Source organism: Oncorhynchus mykiss, chromosome 14, assembly GCF_013265735.2.
Source record: "Oncorhynchus mykiss isolate Arlee chromosome 14, USDA_OmykA_1.1, whole genome shotgun sequence".
Classification (NCBI taxonomy): Eukaryota; Metazoa; Chordata; class Actinopteri; order Salmoniformes; family Salmonidae; genus Oncorhynchus; species Oncorhynchus mykiss.
In genome coordinates this window covers 29492460-29515219 of record NC_048578.1, presented here as the reverse complement: position 1 = coordinate 29515219, position 22760 = coordinate 29492460, and the positions used below count along the sequence as shown (strand labels likewise).

The window sequence follows — 22760 nt, the reverse complement described above, 5'->3', positions numbered from 1 at the left end:
CCATAACTCACAGTCACGTCACCATAACGTAATGATAGCATCGCAAAAACGTCACCCATAACTCAGTCACGTCACCATAACTGAGTCACGTCACCATAACACAGTCACGTCACCCATAACTCAGTCACGTCACCCATAACTCAGTCACGTCACGCATAACTCAGTCACGTCACCCATAACTCAGTCACGTCACCCATAACTCAGTCACGTCACCCATAACTCAGTCACGTCACCCATAACTCAGTCACGTCACCCATAACTCAGTCATGTCACCCATAACTCAGTCACGTCACCCATAACTCAGTCACGTCACCCATAACTCAGTCACGTCACCCATAACTCAGTCACGTCACCATAACTCACAGACAGTCACGTCACCCATAACTCAGTCACGTCACCATAACTCACAGACAGTCACATCACCATAACTCATAGACAGTCACGTCACCCATAACTCACAGACAGTCACGTCACCCATAACTCACAGACAGTCACATCACCATAACTCATAGACAGTCACGTCACCCATAACTCACAGACAGTCACGTCACCCATAACTCACAGACAGTCACGTCACCCATAACTCACAGACAGTCACGTCACCCATAACTCACAGACAGTCACGTCACCATAACTCGCAGACAGTCACGTCACCATAACTCAGTCACGTCACCATAACTCGCAGACAGTCACGTCACCATAACTCACAGTCACGTCACCATAACACAGACAGACACGTCACTATAACTCACAGACAGACACGTCACCATAACTCACAGACAGACACGTCACCATAACTCACAGTCACGTCACCATAACGTAATGATAGCATCGCAAAAACGTGGTTATATCACAAAAATAACAAAGTCATAACACAATCACAATGAACAGTATTTATCACATGTAGTCTGTAGATGAACACACTTTTCTCTAATAATCTGGTAGCCTACCTGCAAGTCATAGTACAGTGAAGCGATATCTGAGCTGGAGTGGTTAAATATATGTGTGACTCTTGCCGGGTGGTTCAGATCAGCGTAGAAGAACTGGAGGTGTTGTCCCAGACTGGTCCTAGTGGACACTCTCCTTCCCAGTCCGTCATAATGGTACTGGACGCTCCAGCCTCCCGGGAGCTTGCTATATGCTCTGAGGAGCTGGCCTTTGGAGTTGTAGTCGAAGACATCCGAGCCTCGCTGGCTCAGGAAGCCATCCTCATCCAGATGGTACTGCACGTCACCCAGGCGCGTGATGCGGTCTCGGAGGTCGTAGCGGAGCGGCGTGAGGCGGGCGCTGTTCCCGGGGTTGAGGAGGTGCAGGTTACCATTCAGGTCGTAGCTGTAGCGCCACGTGAACCAGTCATTCACCTGGAGGCAGAGACAATGAAAATAACTCTTTAAAAACACACCTGAAGTCAACTCTTTAATAAGTCAACTCTTTAAAAACACACCTGAAGTCAACTCTTTAATAAGTCAACTCTTTAAAAACACACCTGAAGTCAACTGTTTAATAGCACAGGTGCGTAGCAGAATCAATGGCCTATGCTCCTTATAGAAGCCAAGGGCTTAAAGTCAGGTAAGTCAACATAGGAAAGTCAAAAACTGAAGTGAAAAGGAAGACCATACTGTGTGTATTTGCAAAGAACAACAACATTTAATCAAGTATTTCAGGAAGTGGTCTGTAGTAATCTTCTAGGATTGTGATTTGGTGCTCAACTACTGCAGGACTAGTATCTCACTGGTAAGGTCAAATCTCCTACCTTCACCCCGCTGAGCTGTCCGTCCCCGTCATACTCATAGCGATACTGTGTTGTGTTGGCGTATGGTCCTATCTTCAGCTCTCGCTTCACCACCCGTCCCATACTGTCGTACTGCACCGTCATCCAGTACATCAGTGACCTGAAGATCTCGTACTGCACCTCCTTGATGCGCCCGTGGGTGTCAAAGTGCTTGCTGAGGGTCATCACAGCCGTGGTGATGATCTGGTTGATGTCATAGTAGATCACACCAAACTTCCCAAAGTGTTCCACCTGTAGCCAAGATAAGAGTTACGAGTTAAGTAAACTATTGTACAGAGGGTCTAGGTCCCACTTTAATCCAGTATAGGTGATTTATGCTCAATCTATCAACTGTAGCTGTCATCCTGCAAGGGGTTTGGTTGTGGCTGGAGTTAGGGTTGAGGTTGTGGCTGGAGTTAGGGTTGAGGTTGTGGCTGGAGTTAGGGTTGAGGTTGTGGCTGGAGTTAGCGTTGAGGTTGTGGCTGGAGTTAGCGTTGAGGTTGTGGCTGGAGTTAGGGTTGAGGTTGAAGCTAGGGTTAGGGTTTTTATTTTATTTCACCTTTATTTAACTAGGCAAGTCAGTAAAGAACAAATTCTTACTTACAATGACAGCCTACCCTGGCCAAACCTTAACCCGAACGACGCTGGGTCAATTGTGCACCGCCCTATGGGACTCCCGATCACAGCCGGTTGTGATATAGACTGGAATCGAACCAGGGTCTGTAGTGATGCCTCTAGCACTGAGATGCAGCGCCTTAGACCGCTGCACCACTCGGGAGCACCACAAAAAAAGCTTTGAGGCTGGAGCTGGAGCTAGTGTTAGGGTTGAGGCTGGAGCTAGTGTTAGGGTTGAGGCTGGAGCTAGTGTTAGGGTTGAGGCTGGAGCTGGTGTTAGGGTTGAGGGTTGAGGGTGGAGCTGGTGTTAGGGTTGAGGGTGGAGCTAGTGTTAGGGTTGAGGGTGGAGCTAGTGATAGGGTTCAGGCTGGAGCTGGAGCTAGTGTTAGGGTTCAGGCTGGAGCTGGAGCTAGTGTTAGGGTTCAGGATCGAGCTGGAGCTAGTGTTAGGGTTGAGGCTGGAGCTAGTGTCAGGGTTGAGGCTGGAGCTGGAGCTAGTGTTAGGGTTGAGGCTGGAGCTGGAGCTAGTGTCAGGGTTGAGGATGGAGCTAGTGTCAGGGTTGAGGCTGGAGGTAGTGTTAGGGTTGAGGATGGTGCTAGTGTCAGGGTTGAGGCTGGTGCTAGTGTTAGGGTTGAGGCTGGAGCTGGTGTTAGGGTTGAGGGTTGAGGGTGGAGCTGGTGTTAGGGTTGAGGGTGGAGCTAGTGTTAGGGTTCAGGCTGGAGCTGGAGCTAGTGTTAGGTTTGAGGCTGGTGCTAGTGTCAGGGTTGAGGCTGGTGCTAGTGTCAGCCTTGAGGCTGGTGCTGGAGCTAGTGTTAGGGTTCAGGCTGTTGCTAGTGTTAGGGTTGAGGCTGGAGCTAGTGTCAGGGTTGAGGCTGGTGTTGGAGCTAGTGTCAGGCTTGAGGCTGGTGCTGGAGCTAGTGTCAGGCTTGAGGCTGGAGCTAGTGTCAGGGTTGAGGCTGGAGCTAGTGTTAGGGTTGAGGATGGTGCTAGTGTCAGTGTTGAGGCTGGTGCTGGAGCTAGTGTCAGGCTTGAGAATGGAGCTAGTGTTAGGGTTGTCACTGGAGCTAGGGTTAGCGTTGAGGTTGGAGCTAGTGTTAGGGTTGTCACTGGAGCTAGGGTTAGCGTTGAGGCTGGAGCTAGTGTTAGGTTTGAGGCTGGAGCTAGTGTTAGGTTTGAGGCTGGTGCTAGTGTCAGGGTTGAGTCTGGATCTGGAGCTAGTGTTAGGTTTGAGGCTGGTGCTATTGTTAGGGTTGAGGCTGGTGTTGGAGCTAGTGTCAGGCTTGAGGCTGGTGCTGGAGCTAGTGCCAGGCTTGAGGCTGGAGCTAGTGTCAGCCTTGAGGCTGGTGCTGAAGCTAGTGTTAGGGTTGAGGCTGGTGCTAGTGTTAGGGTTGAGGCTGGAGCTAGTGTTAGGGTTGAGGCTGGAGCTAGTGTCAGGGTTGAGGCTGGTGCTGGAGCTAGTGTCAGGCTTGAGAATGGAGCTAGTGTTAGGGTTGTCACTGGAGCTAGGGTTAGCATTGAGGCTGGAGCTAGGGTTAGGGTTGAGGCTGGAGCTAGTGTTAGGGTTGAGGCTGGAGCTAGTGTTAGGGTTGAGGCTGGAGCTAGTGTTAGGGTTGAGGCTGGAGCTAGTGTTAGGGTTTTCGGCTGGAGCTAGTGTTAGGGTTGAGGCTGGAGCTAGTGTTAGGGTTGAGGCTGGAGCTAGTGTTAGGGTTGAGGCTGGAGCTAGTGTTAGGGTTGAGGCTGGAGCTAGTGTTAGGGTTGAGGCTGGAGCTAGGATTAGGGTTGAGGCTGGAGCTAGGGTTAGGGTTAGTAGTGTAGTCATCTACCCACCTTTCCAGAGATCTCGTCATAGCGGTAGAGGTCCACAGGCAGAGGAGTCTCACTGATGACTGGCTTCATACTAGCGATACGGAAGCTGTTGTCGTGGTACGTGTAGTCAAACCTAGCATTCACCATCCCCTCCTCACTGAACCGGTAGATCTGCTTGTCGATCAACGGACCCATCTTACGGTAACGTATCGTACAGGAGAACCCGCCGCTCTGTAAGTTCACCATCTTCAGAACCCCAGCCGTCTCGTCGTAACCGAACGTCACAGTGGTGCTGTCGTAGAGGATCTCAGCTAGCTTGGCCAGCTTGCCATACTTGTAGAGGACACGTCGACCGGTGCCGAGGTAGTGGGTGGCCTTAGGGCGGCCGTCTTCGGTGAAGTCGTGGATGATGGAGGCGTTGCTCTCTGGAGGGTTGTAGGTGTTGCGGATGTAACCGATAGAGACGTGGGTGAACATGGTGTGGCGGGCTACACTAGGCATGGTGACGGCTGTGATGCGTCCCGAGGTGTCAAACTCAAATATGTACTGTCTCTGGCTCTGTAGGAGAAGGACCATGGACTGGAGAGAGAGAAAGAAGGAAAGAAGTGGAGAAGGAACATAAGTCATCATCACTAGCATCATTTAATGCACTTTTCATTTCTCTCAATCAGCTTGTCATTGCTATTCCTGCTGCCTGTACAGTAGGTAATGTCTCACAGGTGCTATGATGCCTTCACTTTATCTAGGTAGCTATAGCTCCACACAGATAAGATCAACAGTACAAGTACCAGTAACAATAGCAGTACCAGTAACAATAGCAGTACCAGTAACAGTAACAGTAGCAGTAGCAGTACCAGTAACAGTACCAGTAACAGTACCAGTAGCAGTAACAGTAGCAGTACCAGTAACAGTACCAGTACCAGTAACAGTACCAGTAGCAGTACTATGTCCTCACCTTATCCTGGTAGCTGTAGCTCCACACAGATCATAACAGTAACAGTACTAGTACCAGTAGCAGTAGCAGTAACAGTAGCAGTACCAGTAGCAGTAACAGTACCAGTAGCAGTACTATGTCCTCACCTTATCCTGGTAGCTGTAGCTCCACACAGATCATAACAGTAATAGTACCAGTACCAGTAACAGTAGCAGTACCATTAGCCGTACCAGTACCAGACAGTACTATGTCCTCACCTTATCCAGATAACTATAGCTCCACACAGATCATAACAGTAGCAGTAACAGTAGCAGTAACAGTAGCAGTAACAGTAGCAGTACCAGTACAGTACCAGTACCAGTAGCAGTAACAGTAGCAGTAACAGTAGCAGTACCAGTAGCAGTAACAGTAGCAGTAACAGTAGCAGTAGCAGTAACAGTACAGTAACAGTAGCAGTAACAGTACAGTACCATTAGCCGTACCAGTACCAGACAGTACTATGTCCTCACCTTATCCAGATAACTATAGCTCCACACAGATCATAACAGTAACAGTAGCAGTAACAGTAGCAGTAGCAGTAGCAGTAGCAGTACCAGTACCAGTACCAGTAGTAGTAGCAGTAACAGTACCAGACAGTACTATGTCCTCACCTTATCCAGATAACTATAGCTCCACACCTTGCCGTCTATGAACGACCGTGACAGAATACGTCCCTGAGGGTCAAACTCTGTCTTCTCGCTCATACTGCCCCTCTGCAGCCCCACCAGCTGACCCGTGGTCGAATACGACACGTTCACCACTGCCAGGCTGCTGCTAGGCAACCACATGGCGGGCCGGCCCTGCGAGTCGTACATGATGCGGAGCGTGAACTTGCGGTGGTCGTCATAGATCTTCTCCGTCCGAGTGTTGCGGTCAAAGTCGATGGAGAGGAGGTTACGGCCATGTGCCTGGAAGAAGATAGAGAGTGATGTCATCTTTACACAGAGTAAGTGATGTCATCTCTGTAGGCAGAGTGACGTCATCTTTACACATAGTCAGCGATGTAATCTCTGTAGACTGAGTAAGTGAAGTCATCTTTTCACATAGAGTAAGTGATGTCAGCTCTAATGACTAAATTACACACAGAAAGGAAGTGAGGTTCTCAGCTCACCCTTAGCTTCCTGCCAAAAACAGTGACCTTCCCCTTGGTCTGTTCCTTGCGGAGCCGCCACTCGATGGAGTTGAGTCCGTTGTCTGTGGGTAGTGTGATGTTCCTACGGCCGATTGTAGGACTGACCGAGCCGGCCAGGATGTGGGGCTCAGTGTGGAAGCTGATGCCCATCCCATTGGCATACATCACCCGCAGGGTGCCGTTGTTACACAGTTGGTAGCTGTTCCTCACCTGGTCTGTAGGGGGTGATAGGGACAAGGAGAGAGAAGGGAGTCATATGAGTTGGCTTCTCTGCTGGCATCTTCCTGTGTTATGCTGAAAAAAAGATCAAATCGCAGATTAAATTGAAATGGATTTCTGTTGCCTTTCACAAATATAATTCCTTCCCTGAACAAAAAAAACAAACAGTTTGTTGTATGATACGTTTGGCAACTTGTCAGTATCGTTTCTGATCAGCAAACTCCACGCTCAGAATGAACCATAATGAAAGTAGATTTGCGTCTGGTCGATAGAACAGCTTGCTAAATGAATACTCTGGCACTCTGTCAATTCAGCGTTTCTATCCCCCACTCAAACACCCACACACATATACACAAAACAGTGTCTGATGTGGCGTAGCCTCTGGAAAGACAGTGTCTGATGTGGCGTAGACTCTGGAAAGACAGTGTCTGATGTGGCGTAGACTCTGGAAAGACAGTGTCTGATGTGGCGTAGCCTCTGGAAAGACTGTGTCTGATGTGGCGTAGACTCTGGAAAGACTGTGTCTGATATGGCGTAGCCTCTGGAAAGACAGTGTCTGATGTGGCGTAGACTCTGGAAAGACAGTGTCTGATGTGGCGTAGACTCTGGAAAGACAGTGTCTGATGTGGCGTAGACTCTGGAAAGACAGTGTCTGATGTGGCGTAGACTCTGGAAAGACAGTGTCTGATGTGGCGTAGACTCTGGAAAGACAGTGTCTGATGTGGCGTAGCCTCTGGAAAGACAGTGTCTGATGTGGCGTAGACTCTGGAAAGACAGTGTCTGATGTGGCGTAGCCTCTGGAAAGACTGTGTCTGATGTGGCGTAGACTCTGGAAAGACAGTGTCTGATGTGGCGTAGACTCTGGAAAGACCGTGTCTGATGTGGCGTAGACTCTGGAAAGACAGTGTCTGATGTGGCGTAGCCTCTGGAAAGACCGTGTCTGATGTGGCGTAGACTCTGGAAAGACCGTGTCTGATGTGGCGTAGACTCTGGAAAGACCGTGTCTGATGTGGCGTAGACTCTGGAAAGACTGTGTCTGATGTGGCGTAGACTCTGGAAAGACCGTGTCTGATGTGGCGTAGACTCTGGAAAGACAGTGTCTGATGTGGCGTAGACTCTGGAAAGACTGTGTCTGATGTGGCGTAGACTCTGGAAGACTGTGTCTGATGTGGCGTAGACTCTGGAAAGACCGTGTCTGATGTGGCGTAGACTCTGGAAAGACTGTGTCTGATGTGGCGTAGACTCTGGAAAGACCGTGTCTGATGTGGCGTAGACTCTGGAAAGACAGTGTCTGATGTGGCGTAGACTCTGGAAAGACTGTGTCTGATGTGGCGTAGACTCTGGAAGACTGTGTCTGATGTGGCGTAGACTCTGGAAAGACCGTGTCTGATGTGGCGTAGACTCTGGAAAGACCGTGTCTGATGTGGCGTAGACTCTGGAAAGACAGTGTCTGATGTGGCGTAGCCTCTGGAAAGACAGTGTCTGATGTGACGTAGACTCTGGAAAGACTGTGTCTGATGTGGCGTAGCCTCTGGAAAGACAGTGTCTGATGTGGCGTAGACTCTGGAAAGACAGTGTCTGATGTGGCGTAGACTCTGGAAAGACTGTGTCTGATGTGGCGTAGCCTCTGGAAAGACAGTGTCTGATGTGGCGTAGCCTCTGGAAAGACAGTGTCTGATGTGGCGTAGCCTCTGGAAAGTGACAGGGGGATTGAGGGCCCATTCTTCTTCTCTATCGGAGGCATAAAGAACAGCAGCCTGATAACAACAACGTGATTGAAGATAAGATAACAGTGATTGTCTGGCCGACGCAGCGGAAGAGTCTTTTATTTAATTTTTAAAAGGCAGGGGATCATACACACACACGCACTGTTGCATGCACACACACATGCGCATGTGAAAATTCAAACGCGCACACACACACACACACACACACACTTGCATGCACGCAAACACACAGACACACAAACACACAGACACACAAACACACACACAGCCGTTGAGCCTCCACCACCATAAACGGCAGTAATCCATGAAGCCAATTTGCTATAAACCTCCAGGCAGCGTTTTACCAACACTTCAAACACACAGAGATGGCTTTCTGTCAACTCTGCAGTAGACTACCCTCTCTCTCTATCTGAAAAATGTATTTGTGATGAAAATGGAGGGAGAGAGAGAGAGAGAGATGAGGAAGACAATACAGAAATACACTACAGAAAAAGAAGGAACAGCACGTCAGAAATCAGCTCAATGTAATTGAAGAATCCATAGACTAACCACTTCTGGTGGTTAACAACAACACGAAGAATGATCTATCCAAAACTGAGATGAATGGGTTCTTACTTTTCCAATCTTTTTGGCTCTATAACAAAGGACAAACAGAAAAAACATATACATGATCAAATACAAATCTTAGAATCAACTATTAAAGACTACCAGAACCCACTGGATTCTCTAATTACCTGGAATGAACTACAGGACAAAATAAAAACCCTCCAACCCAAAAAGGCCTGTGGTGTTGATGGTATCCTCAATGAAATGATCAAATCTACAGACAACAAATTCCAATGGGCTATATTAAAACTCTTTAATGTCATCCTTAGCTCTGGCATCTTCCCCAATATTTGGAACCAAGGACTTATCACCCCAATCCACAAAAGTGGAGACAAATTTGACACCAAAAACTTCCGTGGGATATGCGTCAACAGCAACCTTGGGAAAATCCTCTGCATTATCATTAACAGCAGACTCATACATTTCCTCAGTGAAAACAATGTGCTGAGCAAATGTCAAATTGGCTTTTTACCAAATGATTGGACAACAGACCATGTATTCACCCTGCACACCCTAATTGACAAACAAACAAACCAAAACAAAGTCAAAGTCTTCTCATGCTTTGTTGATTTAAAAAAAGCCTTGGACTCAATTTGGCATGAGGGTCTGCTATACAAATTGATGGAAAATGCTGTTGGGCGAAAAACATACGACATTATAATACCCATGTACACAAACAACAAGTGTGTGGTTAAAATTGGCAAAAACACACACATTCCTTCCCACAGGGTCGTGGGGTCAGACAGGGATGCAGCGTAAGCCCCACCTTCTTCAACATATATATAAATGAATTGGCGAGGGCACTAGAAAAGTCGGCAGCACCCGGCCTCACCCTGCTAGAATCTGAAGTCAAATATCTACTGTTTGCTGATGATCTGGTGCTTCGGTCACCAACCAAGGAGGACCTACAGCAGCACCTAGATCTACTGCACAGATTCTGCCAGACCTGGGCCCTGACAGTAAATCTCAGTAAGACTAAAATAATGGTGTTGCCAGGACCACAAATACAAATTCAATCTAGAGACCATTGCCCTAGAGCTAAAAAAAAACTATACATGCCTCAGCCTAAACATCAGAGCCACAGGTAACTTCCACAAAGCTGTGAACGATCGGAGAGACAAGGCAAGAAGGGCCTTTATGCCATCAAAAGGAACATAAAATTTGACATACCAATTAGGATCTGGCTAAAAATACTTGAATCAGTTATAGAACACATTGCCCTTTATGGTTGTGAGGTCTGGGGTCCCCTCAGCAACCAAGAATTCACAAAATGGGACAAACAAGAAATTGAGACTCCGCAAAAATATCCTCCGTGTACAATGTAGAACACCAAATAATGCATGCAGGGCAGAATTAGGCCGATACCCACTAATTATCAAAATCCAGAAAAGAGCTGTTAAATTCTACAACCACTTAAAAGGAAGCGATTCCCAAACCTTCCATAACAAAGCCATCACCTACAGAGAGATGAACCTGGAGAAGAGTCCCCTATGCAAGCTGGTCCAGGGGCTCTGTTCACAAACACAAACAGACCCCACAGAGCCCCAGGACAGCAACACAATTAGACCCAACCAAATCATGAGAAAACATAAAGATAATTACTTGACACATTGGAAAGAATTAACAAAAAAACAGGGAAAACTAAAATGCTATTTGGCCCTAAACAGAGAGTACACAGTGGCAGAATACCTGACCACTGTGACTGACCCAAAATTAAGGAAAGCTTTGAATATGTACAGACTCAGTGAGAATAGCCTTGCTATTGAGAAGGCCACCGTAGGCAGACCTAGCTCTCAAGAGAAGACAGGCTATGTGCACACTGCCCACAAAATGAGGTGGAAACAGAGCTGCACTTCCTAACCTCCTGCCAAATGTATGACTATATTAGAGACACATGAAATACAAAAGTGACCTGTTGCCACAAGAAAAGGTCAACCAGTGAACAAACACCATTTTAAATACAACCCATATTTATGTTTATTTATTTTCCATTTTGTACTTTAACCATTTGTACATCGTTACATATATACATGATATGACATTTGTAATGTCTTTATTCGTTTGGAACCTCTGTGAGTGTAATGTTTACTGTTCATTTTTATTGTTTATTTCACTTTTGAATATTATCTACTTCACTTGCATTGGCAATGTTAACATGTTTCCCATGCCAATAAAGCCCCTTGAATTGAAAACATATACACATTATATATATATATATATATATATATATATATATATATATATATATATATATATATATATATATAGAGAGAGAGAGAGGGTGAGAGAGGGTGAGAGAGGGTGAGAGAGGGTGAGAGCGAGGTAGAGGTGAAAGATAAGAGAGAGAAAGAGAGAGCGAGAGAGAGAAAGAGAGAGGGGGGAGCAAAGCAAGCTGTTAAAACCAGTGTCTCGGCACAGCAGACCAGAACACTGTGCTGTAATACACGTAACACACACACAGACAGACACACAGACACACGCACAAACATACACACACATGCAGAGATACACGCACGCAAAGCAACACACAGAGACACACAAAGATAGAGACACGGCCAGCCCGCTCACTAAGCAGGATTAGGCTTAGCCTATTGCGGCAGATTGACTGACCAAGTCACCAACAACACATAAAACCTCACATAATTCGGCCGAAAACAATGACAATTCCTCTCAACCAGTGGCATATGGGCTTTTTAGGTGAGCGCTGATGCCGCCCTGTGATAAGCAGTGCCCACTTTGTCAAAGGCAGGGACTCTTGTCCGTTCCCAGCCTCTCCAGGGTGCTGTGGGAGAGACACATGGCAGGGACTCTTGTCCGTTCCCAGCCTCTCCAGGGTGCTGTGGGAGAGACACATGGCAGGGACTCTTGTCCGTTCCTAGCCTCTCCAGGGTGCTGTGGGAGAGACACATGGCTGCGGAGCTCCACCAACGTCCCGTCAAAGAAATGATCTCAAATCAATCAGTGGTGTAAAGTACTTGATTAAAAATACTTTAAAGTAATACTTAAGTCGTTTTTTTTTGTATCTGTACTTTACTATTTATGATTTTGAATAATTTTACTTCACTACATTCCTAAAGAAAATAATGTACTTTTTACTACATTTTGAATGCTTAGCAGGACAGGACAAGGGTCCAATTCACAGACTCCCTGGTAATCCCTACTGCCTCTGATCTATCAGACTCACTACAAATCAAATGCTTAGTTTGTAAATTATGTCTAAGTGTTGGAGTGTGCCACTGGCTGCCTGTAAATTAAAAAAACTAGAAAATGGTGCCGTCTGGTTCGCCTAATATAAGGAATTATAAATTATTTATACTGAAGTATATTTAAAACTAAATACTTTTAGACTTTTACTCAAGTATTGTACTTGTTGATTATCACTTTTACTTGAGTCATTTTCTATTAAGGTATCTTTACTTTTATTCATGTATGACAATTGATTACTTTTTCCACCCCTGACATAAATGATAACAGATATAGCATTATGGTACAAAAGAGTATGTGACCTTTACTATAGCCTACAGGCTGGAGATAAAATGTATGATAATGTAATGAGACTTACACCATGCAGGTTTCTCCCATCAAACCAAAATGGCGTCCAAATAAATCATGTGCAGACGTGTTAAACAGCATATAATAAACACAGGACAGGCTACTGACCAGGAGTTTCATCCCGTGGTCTAAATGGTCATGATCAGCGAGTTGGAGTTTGTATCTGTACCTTTTTTTTACAAGCTGATCATAGCCAAATAGAACATACTTCTGCATTTCCCGCTGTGTAAACACATTGCTCAAGAGAACTCCTCCTGATGAAGTTGAATAGCTGGTACTCGTAGCTTAAATCGCCAAATTGATTAGTCACAGGAATCAGGACTAAAAAAGCAATTACAACAGCCTGTTTTACAAATGACACCACTCTGGCCCCAGAGGACTGGAATTACACATCCCTCCTGTAGGCTATACCTCAGTTAAGCAAGGACCGATGCTGACTCCTTTTGGATGGTTTGTTTAGGTCCTGTCTGGACTGGATTTTTTAGACCTCTATGTTTGGTTCAGACTTTGTACAGTCATGACCATCCTTGATTTGGCCCAAACATAGACATCTAAAAATGACATATTTTCAACTTTTTTTCAGAGCCGAAAATCAACTTGATTTCATATTCTAGAAAATATGTACAGTACCAGTCAAACGTTTGGACATGTAACGATATCCCTCGTCATCTGAGGAGGAGTAGGAAGGATCGGACCAATATGCAGCGTGGTACGTGTCCATGTTAATATTTATTAAAACTGAACACAAAACAAAATAACAAGAGAACGAACGAAAACGAAACAGTTCTGTCTGGTGAAGACACAGAGACAGAAAACAACTCACAAACAAGAGTGGGAAAACAGGCTACCTAAGTATGGTTCTCAATCAGAGACAACAATTGACAGCTGCCTCTGATTGGGAACCATACCAGGCCAAACACGCAGAAATACCAAACATAGAACAAAAACATCGAATGCCCACCCCAACTCACGCCCTGACCAGCCTAAAATAGAAACATACAAAAGGAACTAAGGTCAGGACGTGACAGGACACACCTACTCATTCCAGGGTTTTTCTTTATCTTTTACTATTTTCTACATTTTAGAATAATAGTGAAGACATCATAACTATGAAATAACAAATTTAGAATCATATAGTAACCAAAAAAGTTAATTAAACAAATCAAAATATATTTTATATTTGAGATTCTTCAACGTAGCCACCCTTTGCCTTGATGACAGCTTTGCACAACCTTGGCATTCTCTCAACCAGCTTCATGACGTAGTCACCTGGAATGCATTTCAATTAACAGGTGTACCTTGTTAAAAGTTATTTGTGGAATTCCTTCTTAATGTGTTTTAGCCAATCAGTTGTGTTGTGACAAGGTAGGGGTGGTATACAGAAGATTAGTAAAACACCAAGTCCATATTATGGCAAGACCAGCTCAAATAAGTAAAGAGAAAGGACAGTCCATCATTACAAGACATGAAGTTCAGTCAATCTGGAAAATGTCAAGAACTTTGAAAGTTTCTTAAAGTGCAGTCGCAAAAAACATCAAGCTCTATGATAAAACTGGCTCTCATGAGGACCGCCACAGGAAAGGAAGACCCAGAGTTACCTCTGCTGCTGAGGATACATTCATTAGAGTTAACTGCACCTCAGATTGCAGCCCAAATAAATCCTTCACGGAGTTCAAGTAACACACATCTCAACATCAACTGTTCAGAGACTGTGTGAATCAGGCCTTCATGGTCGAATTTCTGCAAACAAACCACTACTAAAGGACACCAATTAGAAGAGACTTGCTTGGGACAAGAAACACGAGCAATGGACATTAGACTGGTGGAAATCTGTCCTTTGGTCTGATGAGTCCACATTTGAGTTTTTTGGTTTAAACTGCCCGTGTCTTTGTGAGACACAGAGTTGGTGAATGGATGATCTCTGCGTGCGTGGTTCCCACCGTGAAGAATGGAGGAGGAGGTGTGATGGTGTGGGGGTGTTTGCTGGGGATACTGTCAGTCATTTATTTAGAATTCAAGGCACAATTAACCAGCATGGCTAGCACAGCATTCTGCGGTGATACTCCATCCCATCTGGTTTGCGCTTAGTGGCACTATCATTTGTTTTCAACAGGACAATGACCCATAACACACCTCCAGGCTGTGTAAGGGCTATTTGACCATGGAGAGTGATGTAGAGCTGCATCAGATGACCTGGCCTCCACCATCACCTGACCTCAACCCAATTGAGATTGTTTGGGATGAGTTGGACTGCAGAGTGAAGGAAAAGCAGCCAACAAGTGCTCAGCATATGTGGGAACTCCTACAAGACTGTTGAAAAAGCATTCCTCATGAAGCTGTTTGAGAGAATGCGAAGAGTGTGCAAAGCTGTCATTAAGGCCCAAAGGGTGACTTTTGGTTACTACATGATTCCATGTGTTATTTCATAGTTTTGACGTCTTCACTATTATTCTATAATGTAGAAAATAGTAAAAATAAAGAAAAACCCTTGAATGAGTAGATGTATCCAAACTTTTGATTGGTACTGTATTTTCAATGCCTGAAAAATACGTATTTTCAACTTTCCTTCAGAACCAAACATTTGGCTGCCAGGCTGGCTGGCTGGCTGGCTGGCTTGCGCACGCACGCACGCACACCTTAGATAACTCTTGCTGTTCCCACTAGATGAATAACTTCTCTTCCATTACTACCCCTGGAGTGGAGCTCTGTATATATAGACAACCATTAATACTCTGAGACATTGCTGACTTAACACATCAGTCTGTAATCTAGTTGGAACGTAGTTCCAGCTTGACCGTGGTTTTGACTATCATGGTCCAAACACACCAAGACAGTCGTGAAGAGGGCACCACAAAACATTTTCCCCCTCAGGAGACTGAAAAGATTTGGCATGGGTCCCCAGATCCTCAAAAGGTTCTACAGCTGCACCATCGAGAGCATCCTGACTGGTTGCATCACCTGCTGGTATGGCAACTGCTCGGCATCTGACCGTAAAGCGCTACAGAGGGTTGTGCGTACAGCCCAGAACATCACTGGGGCCAAGCTTCCAGCCTTCCAGGACCTATATTATAGGCTGTGTCAGAGGAAAGCCCATAAAATTGTCAGAGACTTCAGTCACCCAAGTCATAAACTGTTTTCTCTGCTACTGCACGGCAAGCAGTACCGGAGCACCAAGTCTAGGACCAAAAGGCTCCTCAACAGCTTCTACCCCCAACCCATAAGACTGTTGAACAATTAATCAAATGGCCACCGGACTGTTTACATTGACCCCTCCCTTTTGTACACTGCTGCTACTCACTGTTTATTATCTATGCAGTCACCACCACCACCTACCTCAACTAACCTGTACCCCCGCACACTGACTCGGTACTGGTACCCCATGTATATAACCTCATTACTAACCTGTACCCCCACACACTGACTCGGTACCGGTGCCCCCTGTATAAAACCTCATTACTAACCTTTACCCCCGCACACTGACTCGGTACTGGTACCCCCTGTATATAACCTCATTACTAACCTGTACCCCCGCACACTGACTCGGTACCGGTACCCCCTGTATATAACCTCATTACTAACCTGCACACTGACTCGGTACTGGTACCCCCTGTATATAACCTCATTACTAACCTGTACCCCGCACACTGACTCAGTACCGGTGCCCCCTGTATATAACCTCATTACTAACCTGTACCCCTGCACACTGACTCGGTACTGGTACCCCCTGTATATAACCTCATTACTAACCTGTACCCCCGCACACTGACTCGGTACTGGTACCCCCTGTATATAACCTCATTACTAACCTGTACCCCCGCACACTGACTCGGTACTGGTACCCCTGTATATAACCTCATTACTAACCTTTACCCCCGCACACTGACTCGGTACTGGTACCCCCTGTATATAACCTCATTACTAACCTGTACCCCGCACACTGACTCGGTACTGGTACCCCCTGTATATAACCTCATTACTAACCTGTACCCCCGCACACTGACTCGGTACTGGTACCCCCTGTATATAACCTCATTACTAACCTTTACCCCCGCACACTGACTCGGTACCGGTACCCCCTGTATATAACCTCATTACTAACCTGTACCCCCGCACACTGACTCGGTACCGGTACCCCCTGTATATAACCTCATTACTAACCTGTACCCCCGCACACTGACTCGGTACTGGTACCCCCTGTATATAACCTCATTACTAACCTGTACCCCGCACACTGACTCCGTACCGGTGCCCCCTGTATATAACCTCATTACTAACCTGTACCCCCGCACACTGACTCAGTACCGGTGCCCCCTGTATATAACCTCATTACTAACCTGTACCCCGCACACTGACTCGGTACTGGTACCCCCTGTATATAACCTCATTACTAACCTGTACCCCCGCACACTGACTCAGTACCGGTGCCCCCTGTATATAACCTCATTACTAACCTGTACCCCGCACACTGACTCGGTACTGGTACCCCCTGTATATAACCTCATTATTGTTATGTTATTGTTTTACTTTTTATTTTTATTTTTTACTTTAGTCTATTTTGTAAATATTTTCTTAACTCTTCTTGAACTAAACTGTTGGTTAAGGGCTTGTAAGTAAGTATTTCACGGTAAGGTCTATACTTGTTGTATTCGGCGCATGTGACAAATAAAGTTTGATTTGATTTGATACTGATATGCTGTATCTCACTTTGAACCATGGTGTGTGTGTATATGTGCGTGTGTCCCTTGCACTGTGGGGTGTGTGTATACATGTGTGTGTATGTCCCACCTTGCACCACGGTGTATGAGGCCTCCACAGAGGACAGGTTGGTGATAACGGTGACGTCATCGTCTCTGCTGGAGCTCTCTATGTCAATGTTGATGGAACGTTCTATCTCCCGGTGCAGACTGGTCACCATGCCAGTAGGATAGGTTACATTGGTCAGACGACCCTCACTGTCATACCTGGAGGAGACATATAGAGGTTACTTCTCACTGTCCCACCTGGGAAGATAGGGACAACTAGTGACAAAATAGTCCTTAATCAATGTGATTTCAGAGTTGTCATTTTCTCTCCTCTCCCCTCCTCTCCTCTCCTCTCCTCTCCCCTCCTCTCACAGCTTACTTGTACAGAGGAGCTGGGAATAGCTGGTCTCCGTGGATTTCTCATAACATGGCAGTTCTCAGCAGAAAGTGTATGTGTGTGTGTGTGTGTGTGTGTGTGTATGTGTGTGTGTGTGTGTGCAGTGACAAAAGCAAACCTCTATGGACCTCTAACACCAGTCCGTTCTGTTAGCTCTGACTGAAGCACACACTTGTGTGACAGAAGTTAACTCCAGGGGGCAGCAGTGGACTGTAAACAAATCCTAGCTCGATGTGAGCCAGGCAATGCAGCTAATATGTGACCCTGACTGCTGCTGAAGTGTCAGTTTTTGACAAATGCATAAAAACATCCCACTCACTGGTAGAAGGTGGTCCATCCGGTCTCGTCGGCCTTGGTGGCCAGTAGTCCTGTACTCCCAGAGTACCCCAGTAGGGCCACCTCCTGTCCCTGGGCCGAGACACTCCTCAACCCCCCAGCAGGGTCCAAACCCAGGGTCACCACCTGGTTCTCTGGCAGTAACACCAGTCTGAGGAGGCCAGAACTCCCCCCCTGGCCCAGACCCTCCCTTCTCACCCTGACAGTGTTGTTGCAGTTGTCCACCACCGTGGCTAGCTCTCTGTCCGGCCCGTAGGTGAAGTTATATAATGGCTCTCCAGTGACCAGACTCACGGTCTGTAGATGTTGACCATCACCGTTGAACACATAGAGCTCCTGTTCCCGTGGCGACGCAACTTCATATTGTCCCATCATCGATCCTGATCCCGCCCCCGAGGCTGACGGGCCGGGTCGATTGGCTCGTACGGCTCTGATGCGTATGTTGTTAAGATCGGCGATGAAAAGCGTTCCGTCGGGTGAGACGGCGAGCGAGGCGGGGGAATTGAGGCCGGAGTCGGGCGCGTATCCGTCGTCGCCATAGAAACAGTTGCAGTTGACATCATTCTTGCAGTCGCAGTCTGATGTGGCGCCGGCCAGCAGAGACATCTCGCCATTAGTGGATACCTGAGAGAGAGGGAAGGGGAGAAAGACAACAAACGAGAGTGAGAGAGAACAACAGAGATGAGACAAGGAAGACAGGAAAGACAGAATGTTTTAGAAACAGAAAAGTGAAGTTTCAAGTTAATGTCACGTGCACAAGTACAGTTTCTTGCAAACTACAAACCCCACAATGCAGTGAGGTAAAGCTACTTTTCAATGTTTAAAGACAAAGGTGTTGTTGTACCTGTCTGACGCGGTTGATTTTCTTCTCGTCCGTCTCAGCGATGTAGAGAACTCCGGTGTAAGACAGGGCGATGGCTGTCGCGCTCTCCAACGCAGCATGGATGGCAAGCTTACTCAGGCTGTAGTCTACACCTGGAACCTGACAATGCATGGGCCGCCCTGCTATGACGCTCACCTGGGGCGATAATGTTATTGAATGTACAGATAATATAACAAGACATATATGATAATAGCATCATGATTTTGTTGAAGTCCCGATAACCTCTTGTATCGCAATAACTGATTATATTGTGATAATTGATTATATCATGATAATTGATTATATCGTGATAACTGATTATATTACGACAGTAGTTTAAAACTGCTTATATGACGATAATTGATAAGGAAGCAAAACTCACTTGGTGGTTCTCAGTGATGCGCAGCACAACGTTGTTCTCCAGGACGTACAGAGAGTTATCCATGGGGTTTACTGCCAGGTCTGTAGGCCACTCCAGACGCACCTGATAAACAAAATAACAAACAAATTCAGGGTTTATCACAAAAGCCACATAACAAAAAGTATGTGGAAATCACTTCAAATTAGTGGATTTGGCTATTTCACTCACACTAACTGCTGAGAGGTGTATAAAATCGACCGTACAGCCATGCAATCTCCATAGACAAACATTTGCAGTAGAAGGGCCTTACTGAAGAGCTCCGTGACTTTCAACGTGGCAATGTCATAGGATGCCACCTTTCCAACAAGTCAGTTCAGAATTTCTGCCCTGCTAGAGCTGCCCCGGTCAACTGTAAGTGCAGTTATTGTGAAGTGGAAACGTCTAGGAGCAACAACGGCTCAGCTGTGAAGTGGTAGGCCACACAAGCTCTCAGAACGGGACCGCCAAGTGCTGAAGTGCGTAGAGAGTAAAAATCATCTGTTGTCGGTTGCAACACTCACTACTGAGTCCCAAACTGCCTCTGGAAGCAACTTCAGCACAATAACTATTCATCTGGAGCTTCATGAAATGGGTTGATATGGCCGACCAGCTGCACACAAGCCTAAAATCACCATGCACAATGCCAAGCGTTGGCTGGAGTGGTGTAAAGCTTGCCGCCATTGAACTCTGGAACAGTGGAAGCACATACTCTGGCGTGAGGAATCACGCTTCACCATCTGGCAGTCCGATGGACTAATCGGGTTCTGGCTGTTGCCAGGAGAACGCTACATGCCCAAATGCATAGCAACAACTGTAAAGTTTGGTGGAGGAGGAATAATGGTCTGGGGCTGTTTTTCATGGTTTGGGCCCCTTAGTTCCAGTGAAGGGAAATCTTAATGATACAGCATACAATGACATTCTAGATGATTCTGTGCTTCCAACTTTGTGGTAACAGTTTGGGGAAGGCCCTTTCCTGTTTCAGCATGACAATGCCCCCATGCGAGGTCGATACAGAAATGGTTTGTCGAGATCAGTGTGGAAGAACTTGACTGGCCTGCACAGAGCCCTGACCTCAACTCCATCGAACACCTTTGGGATGAATTGGAACACCGATTGCGAGCCAGGTCTAACCACCCAACAGGGCCCGACCTCACTAATGCTCATGGCTGAATGGAAGCAAGTCCCCGCAGCAATGTTCCAACATCCAGGGGAAATCCTTCCCAGAAGAGTGGAGGCTGTTATGGCAGCAAAGGGGGGACCAACTCCATATTAATGCGTATGATTTTGTTAGGAGATGTTCGACGAGCATGTGTCCACATACTTTTGGTCATGTAGTGTATTTTCAGAATTTTACAGGAGACCAAAAAGAAAGTGTTCATTGCATGTAAACCAGATCAAGTTGTTTTCAACCGGTTTGAAACGTTCATAACTGATTTAAATGGACACTTACATATTTTTGGCTCCAACTAAATCAAGTTCCTCCCTCCCCCCTCTCTCCTCATGTAATGAACTCTCTCCCTACCTGGCTGACGTCCATGCTAGCGTCACAGCTGAGTGGTCGTACTGCGGTCAGGTCGTTGGCGCCCAGTAGAGTGGAGATGATGCCGTTTTGGTCTACCTTACGGATCATAGTGGCATCCACAAAATACATCAGGCCATTCTGATCGACAGCAATACCTGGAGAAACACACACACACACACACACACCATGAGAATATTGTCACCCACAGCAATACCTGGTGAAACACACCCACACACTGCATCAGACCATTCTTATCCACAGCAATACCTGGAGAGAAACACACACACACACGCACACACACACACACACACACACACACACACACACACACACACACACACACTGCATCAGACCATTCTTATCCACAGTAATACCTGGGTTGGGGAAGGAGGATGTTTTAATTCACCTTAATACGTAAGTGGGTACAAAATAAATACATATAATAAATGTTATTTTATAAGATGCAACAACTTGGTAATTAGTAAGTTATGTAATGATGATGAGTTTTGTAGCATTGCTTTCCAGGGTCCCTCAGGGTATCACTGTGTCCTTGCAGTTTCTACTTTCTGTTCGCCAGCAAGTTGATCAAATGTCTTTGGAAAGTAAAGACTGATATGATGCATTTATCGCCTGCTCCCATTTCACCCGTCAGTGATGTCACCCTGTCCAGGACAGACAGACAGACAGACAGACATGACAGACATGACAGACATGACAGACAGACAGTTGTGTATTCTCTTGAAAACCCACCACCCTAAATGTAACTATTATGTACACACAGACAGACAGACCGATATACAGACTGATATGCAGATTAGATTGAGGTCTGGGCTTTGACTCGGCCATTCCAAGACATTTAAATGTTTCCCTTTGCACCACTTAAGTGTTGCTTTCGCAGTATGCTTTAGGTCATTGTCCTGCTGGAAGGTGAACCTCTGTCCCAGTCTCAAATCTCTGGAAGACTGAAACAGGTTTCCCTCAAGAATTTCCCTGTAGTTAGCGCCATCCATCATTCCTTCAATTCTGACCAGTTTCCCAGTCCCTGCCGATGAAAAACATCCCACAGCATGATGCTGCTACCACCATGTTTCACTTTGGGGATGAGGTTCTCAGGGTGATGAGAGGCGTTGGGTTTGCGCCAGAGATAGCGTTGTCCTTGATGGCCAAAAAGCTCAATTTTAGTCTCATCTGACGAGAGTACCTTCTTCCGAAATAGCTTTTTTTCTGGCCACTCTTCCATAAAGCCCAGCTCTGTGGAGTGTATGGCTTAAAGTGGTCCTATGGACAGATACACCAATCTCTGCTGTGGAGCTTTGCAGCTCCTTCAGGGTTATCTTTGGTCTCCTTGTTGCCTCTCTGAATAATACCCTCCTTGCCTGGTCCGTGAGTTTTGATGGGCGGCCCTCTCTTGGCAGGTTTGTTGTGGTGCCATATTCTTTCCATATTTTTAATAATGGATGTAATGGTGCCCAGTGGGAGGTTCAAAGTTTCTGATATCTCTTTATAACCCAACCCTGATCTGTACTTCTCCTCAACTTTGTCCCTGACCTGTTTGGAGAGCTCCTTGGTCTTCATGGTGCCGCTTGCTTGGTGGTGCCCCTTGCTTAGTGGTGTTGCAGACTCTGGGGCCTTTCAGAACAGGTGTATATATCCTGAGATCATGTGACAGATCATGTGACACTTAGATTGCACACAGGTGGACTTTGCTTAACTAATTATGTGACTTCTGAAGGTAATTGTTTGCACCAGATCTTATTTAGGGGCTTCATAGCAAAGGGGGGGAACGTATGCACACACCACTTTTTCTTTTTAGAATTTGGGGATTTTCTTTTCATTTCACGTCACCAACTTGGACTATTTTGTGTATGTTCATTAGATGAAATACAAATAAAAATCAATTTAAATTACCGGTTGTAATGCAACAAAATAGGAAAAACACCAAGGGGATAAATACTTTTGCAAGGCACTGTACAGACAGACAGACAGACAGACAGACAGACAGACAGACAGACAGACAGACAGACAGGCAGGCAGACAGGCAGGCAGGCAGACAGACAGACAGACAGACAGACAGACAGACAGACAGACAGACAGACAGAC

The 22760-nt window shown here is 46.2% G+C and overlaps 1 protein-coding gene across 1 annotated transcript in view; it reads right to left on the bottom strand.

Moving 5' to 3' along the window:
* Positions 1–22760, bottom strand: part of LOC110504380 (teneurin-2) — a 257663-nt gene that overhangs the window by 6092 nt on the left and 228811 nt on the right. Inside the window, exons 25-34 of the mRNA XM_036943640.1 lie at positions 20661–20815; positions 19121–19222; positions 18721–18894; positions 17860–18500; positions 17187–17362; positions 6277–6512; positions 5777–6073; positions 4214–4771; positions 1754–2023; positions 951–1361 (exon numbers count right to left, since the gene is read on the bottom strand). Of these exons, the coding sequence (XP_036799535.1) occupies positions 951–1361; positions 1754–2023; positions 4214–4771; positions 5777–6073; positions 6277–6512; positions 17187–17362; positions 17860–18500; positions 18721–18894; positions 19121–19222; positions 20661–20815 (3020 nt within the window). The remainder of the gene's footprint in view (positions 1–950; positions 1362–1753; positions 2024–4213; positions 4772–5776; positions 6074–6276; positions 6513–17186; positions 17363–17859; positions 18501–18720; positions 18895–19120; positions 19223–20660; positions 20816–22760) is intronic.